Below are 5,206 nucleotides of genomic sequence, written 5' to 3'. Positions count from 1 at the left end.
AGACCCTATCTCTAAAAACAAAACAAAAGACCAAAAGAGTCTTAAAAATAAAAGAAAATACTTACTAGAAGAACAAGGTTTCTTTTGTAGTTTGAGTTTGAAACCCAGTGCTTTGTACTTTAAGAAAAGTGCTGTAATTCTGAACTGTGTCATGTCCCCGGTCCCATCTCTGGAAATTTTATGCACTCTCTGCAACATTCTAGTGGATGAATAAATGTATGTGTGTGTATGTACATATATACATATGCATGTGTCTATGTATGTGTATATTCTGGTGGGATTTTGAAACTTAGACATAAGTTGTATGCTGCAAGACAGCCTAGATGCTGTGAGAGGACCCTCCTGATCACACCTCTTTGTTCTTGCATACTCCAGTGAACAAGGGACGAAGGATTGCCTTTAGCTCGGCTTCATTACTGAAAATGGCTCCCAGTCCTGAGGAGAGGAATACCATACATGAGATGTTTCTTAACACACTGGATCCAAAGTAAGTTAAGACGGTGAGACTACAAGTTGAGAAAGTATTTGAGTCCAAGGTCTTCTCCAGAGCCACACTTGAATGGAGAGTGTTTCTAACCAGTTTCTTCTCAAGAGTGAAAGCATGACAATAACCAGGTTTAATTCATCTCCACTTGCACAGGACTATAAGTTTTCAGAGTCGAATTTTGCCGCCAAAGGCAGTGTGGATGGAGAATACAAAACTCAAGAGCTTGGATATTTGTCACCCTCAGGTACTAGAACTTTGTGAGCAATCTTCTGAATGTGCTGGATTGCATTCATGATAATTGTCTAAAATCAGACACACCTTTAAACGGCCCACAAAAGGGTAGCCACAAACTTTTCTGTGTTAATATTCATTGTTTTAAAGGAGCGGAACATTTTCAATCGGATCTTTGGTGGTTTTCTTATGAGGAAAGCATATGAACTTGCGTGGGCTACTGCTTGTAGCTTTGGGTGAGTTTGACTCAAGTTAACTTCTGAGAAACAGCTTATTTTATTCCACTGAATGGAAATATTGTAAACCACTCTGAACTACACTATAGGATTATGCTTTTTATAAGATCTCTGTGTGCTGTGTTCAGTGTGTGTGTGTGTGTGTGTGTGTGTGTGTGTGTGTGTGTGTATCTTCAGGTTTTAAATGGGGAAATTATGTAAGATGACACTGTGACCATATAGATCTCAAATCAGTTTGCTTTCCGTTTTTCATATTGCTGTATTTTTTTCAGTTGGTCTTTAATTAATGAACTAACATTCTAAAATCAAAGTAAAAGGCCTCAGATAATTTTTTAATTAAAAACTTATTATATATTCCTAGGTAATGTCATACACAAATTGAGCCCCAGACTTTTACTGTAGTGAATATCACCCTCATAGTAGCTGCATTTGATAATATTCCCTTTCCTTACATTTTTTTTGACTATTGTTATTCTGCGTCAGGAAATTGTTAAGGGAAATACTTTAGACCTGAATTTTGCAGTTCACTCCAATCTTGGTCTTTCTCCAATAGTGGTTCCCGGCCATTTGTGGTAACCGTAGATGATATCATGTTTCAGAAACCCGTTGAAGTTGGCTCACTGCTCTTTCTTTCTTCACAGGTAGGTGTGTCATGAAATGTGAAAAGTATTTTTTGTCATTTGGGATTAGAAAAGAAGTTTTTATTTTCTGTGTTTCTTTTACGACTGGGTTCTTCCCTTGTTCCTAAAACAACTGATTACATCTTATGTCTATAATCTGTTAGGTATGCTTTACTCAGGACAATTACATTCAAGTCAGAGTACATAGTGAAGTGGCCTCTCTTGAGAGTAATGAACATATGACCACCAATGTATTTCATTTTACATTCATGTCAGAAAAAGAAGTACCCTTGGTTTTCCCCAAAACATATGGAGGTAAGTTATGATGACTGCTTCTTCCTAATGAAAGAAAGAAATGCTTAAGAAAGAAATTGTCTTTTCCATGGCAGGGGATTGAACCCAGGGGTTTTCATACATTGAGCTATATTTCCATCTTTTAAATTATCCCTGAATCCAAGGATTCACATGAGCTAAACATGTATTCTGCCACTGAGTTAGATTTCCATCACTCTTCTTTTAAATTATCCTTACCACTGTCCCCAAGCCTGTTTGCCCAGGAGCATGTCTTTGGGAGATGTGGATTTTTATGTTCTGTAGCCCTGAAAGCCAGAGATGCCTTTTGGGCCCCAGAAATGGCCGTTGTTACTTTGCTTAGCTGTTATACACAGGCCTGGTGGGAACTGCGAACAGCCATTAATAATGAAAGAAGACTAGTGCAGCCAACAAAAAGGATGAAGTCAGCATCTGTTCTCTCAGGATAGTGTGCATCCCTGTTGCTGGCTTTGCACATGCAATGCTGTCCTAGTATTCCAAACTAGTCATTAATCTGTATGATTGTCTCAAGGTGCTACACATTTCTCCAGAGGTTTCTTTCTTGTATTTCAGAATCCATGTTGTATTTAGATGGACATCGTCATTTCAAGTCCATGAGTGTCCCAGTGACCTTGAAAAAGGACTACCCTGTGGAACCCTAGGAAAATCTCACTTGCTGCAAACCAGCAGTTCCTGCACAGTGGCATAGTACCTAATAAAGCCATGCTGTAAAGTATTGATGTTTGTATGGCTTTTCATCCTCCATAAAGGGGACTATATTCAGCTTTTAGAACCATCAGAAAAGCAGAATGAGTGGCTGGATGGGGCTGAGGGAGTGAAAGAATGATTAAACAATAAATCCTTTTACAGTGCTGTGAATTGTGAGCCTACCATGTTGCTTATGACCCCTATATGCTAAACATTTCAGCCAATTGTGTTTTTATACAGTTGGGCATGTTCTCTTGAGTGAAATTCTTTTTAAGCCTGACTGGTTTCCGTATGTTGTCTAAAATCCCCAAAATGCTATAGGTTTATTGTTTTTTAATCTTTTTTATTTCTTTGACTATTTTCTTTTTTTATTTTTAAAAAAACTATCTTTTCTCATTTTACATATGAATCCCAGTTCCTATTCTATCCCCTCCTCCCATTCCTTTCAACCCCCCCACCCTGCCACCACCCAATCCACTCCTCAGGGACAGTAAGGTTTCCCATGGAGAGTCAACAAAGTCTAGCACATTGTTTTTCATTTTTTCAAGATGGTTTCTCTAGCCCTGGTTGTCCTGGAACTCACTCTGTAGACCAGGCTAGTCCCAGTCTCACAGAGACCCACCTGTCTCTGCCTCCTGAGTGCTGGGATTAAAGGTGTGTGCTACCACTGATGGTTTATATGATTGTTCATTGCTTATCTCCCCAAGGTTTTATTGTTGATAGAGGGCAGATGGAAAGCAGATAAAGGAATTCATGAAAGTCTACGGCATTTGTAAAGATTTATGGGAAGGTTTAAATTTGAAAATATAAAGAAGTGTTCAGGGGCGAGGTAGATGTGAAAACAGAACTATTTGTTCATTCTTAAATTTACTAGATACACCATGTTATGGGTTGGGAAGGATACATCTGGTTTTAAAATAGTAACTGTTCATGATTCTGGAGCATTTATATGCTAGTCAGGCATTTGACCTGTATGAATCATATTTCTTTCACGTATCATGGTGAGGCAGGATCTGCTACTCCCCATAGGGTTAGCCACTCGGGAACCTGAAGTGTATCCACCACCACACAAGGATTCTTCTCAGATCACGCTTTACTGGAGTGCACTTGGTTGAGAGAGAACATGAAGCGAAGGGGGGAGAAGCGAGAGGGAGAGCATGAAGCAAGAGAGAGAGACGAGAGACGAGAGCGAGGCGAGAGAGACCCAGGGGCACAATGGGGGCTGCTTATATAGGGAATTGGCACACGGGTTGCCCTGTGATTGGCTGCCATCATCATCTGACACCAGACTGCATCGAGATAGGCCCAGGGACTCTTATCCACCGCGCATGTGGGAAGCAGGGGACACGCAGCTCTCAAAGGCATAGCCAAATATGGGGTTGTTTATAACCAACAAGACAGGATGTGGCGCCATCTTGTAATGGCGATCCTGTCCGGCTCACTACAGTTCTCCCTTTCTTTTATAAAGATAGGCAGCTGTTGAGTGGAGGGCATCAGGTCAGAGTCCAACCATGGTGTCAGATCTAAAGGAGAAGGGACTGGGACAGGGAGAGACCCTCCTCTCGAATGGTGAAGCAATTTACCTCTCCTGGGAACAGAGGGGTGCCTAATGATTATTAGGTTGAGTGGAGACCAGGTCTTTTTCCCCCTTACCCGTCTTAGGGTTCCCAGGTCCCTGTCTTAGGTTGGGGGATGTTACCCGTCCTTGGAGCTCCTCAAATAAAAGGTATCTAGCGAGATTTAAAGTAAGCAGATCACAGGGCACCCTGTCTTAGGCTATGTGGAGTGCGATTCTCGTTCTGACATCATGCCATGTTGAGCCGGCCAGTACAGCCTCTGTATGATGTGCTGTTCAGGCGAGAACTCCACACTAACTCCCGTCATTGGGCCCCTGCGTCTATCATTAATGAAAATACTGTGAGTAGCTCCTAATGATATAATTTGGGCACCAATAACTCCATGTCCAGACAAGAAGAAAGGGCACCTTCCAAACACAGTATTCACCTTTTAGTCAGCCTAAGGTATCCTCCTTCCTAAATGCCTATTCCACATAAAATTACGTGTGCTGCCTGTCAACAATTAGGGCAGTGTAAAAGGGATCAAAATCTAAAATTTTTAGCATATGCATTAAATCCAAACATTTTACAGCATGTGTCAAACCTTTCCCAACATCTTTAAGCAGTTATAAATATCATTAGATCAATTGCAGTAAGAGCACAATGACATACATTGTTGTTATTAAATACCATCAGTTTCAGTCTCTGAGCAACAGTGACAGGAACTCCAATCTTCCCCTTCTTAAGTGAGGAGGGGTTAATATTTTAATTAAAATGAGTTTTGTGTCCCAAAGATTAAAACTGTCAGATGTTTAGTCTGCACCTTAGTTTTAAAGCAAACTGAGAATTCAAACTGCAGAAGGAGCTCAGCATTAGTGCTTCAGGGCAGGTGGGATTCCTGGGTGAGGTGAGCTGGATTCAGCAACCTGAAGCACCTCCTGGCACGGCATTTATCTCAGCCGGGTCTCCCTGGACTCTCGAGGCAGGACCACACCTTGCAGAGTGGCACAGCAGGTTTTGTCCTCTCCTTGGGGGCAGGGAAGACCGGACCAAGGA

The 5,206-nt window shown here is 41.4% G+C and overlaps 1 protein-coding gene across 7 annotated transcripts in view; it reads left to right on the top strand.

Annotated features, from left to right (window-relative positions):
* The window catches only part of Acot9 (acyl-CoA thioesterase 9), an 82,723-nt gene extending 79,958 nt beyond the window's left edge, over nucleotides 1-2,765 (top strand). For all 7 annotated transcript variants that reach the window (XM_026784900.1, XM_026784901.1, XM_026784898.1 and 4 more), the window contains 6 exons: nucleotides 376-487; nucleotides 641-731; nucleotides 869-954; nucleotides 1,508-1,595; nucleotides 1,739-1,889; nucleotides 2,460-2,765. In XM_026784900.1, the coding sequence (XP_026640701.1) occupies nucleotides 376-487; nucleotides 641-731; nucleotides 869-954; nucleotides 1,508-1,595; nucleotides 1,739-1,889; nucleotides 2,460-2,548 (617 nt within the window). In that variant the 3' untranslated portion in view covers nucleotides 2,549-2,765. The remainder of the gene's footprint in view (nucleotides 1-375; nucleotides 488-640; nucleotides 732-868; nucleotides 955-1,507; nucleotides 1,596-1,738; nucleotides 1,890-2,459) is intronic.
* Nucleotides 2,766-5,206: the final 2,441 nt, after the last annotated feature.

This window comes from Microtus ochrogaster, chromosome X (genome assembly GCF_000317375.1).
Source record: "Microtus ochrogaster isolate Prairie Vole_2 chromosome X, MicOch1.0, whole genome shotgun sequence".
Classification (NCBI taxonomy): domain Eukaryota; kingdom Metazoa; phylum Chordata; class Mammalia; order Rodentia; family Cricetidae; genus Microtus; species Microtus ochrogaster.
The sequence above is the reverse complement of the archived record's forward strand: the minus strand, read 5'-3'. Positions and strand labels throughout refer to the sequence as shown.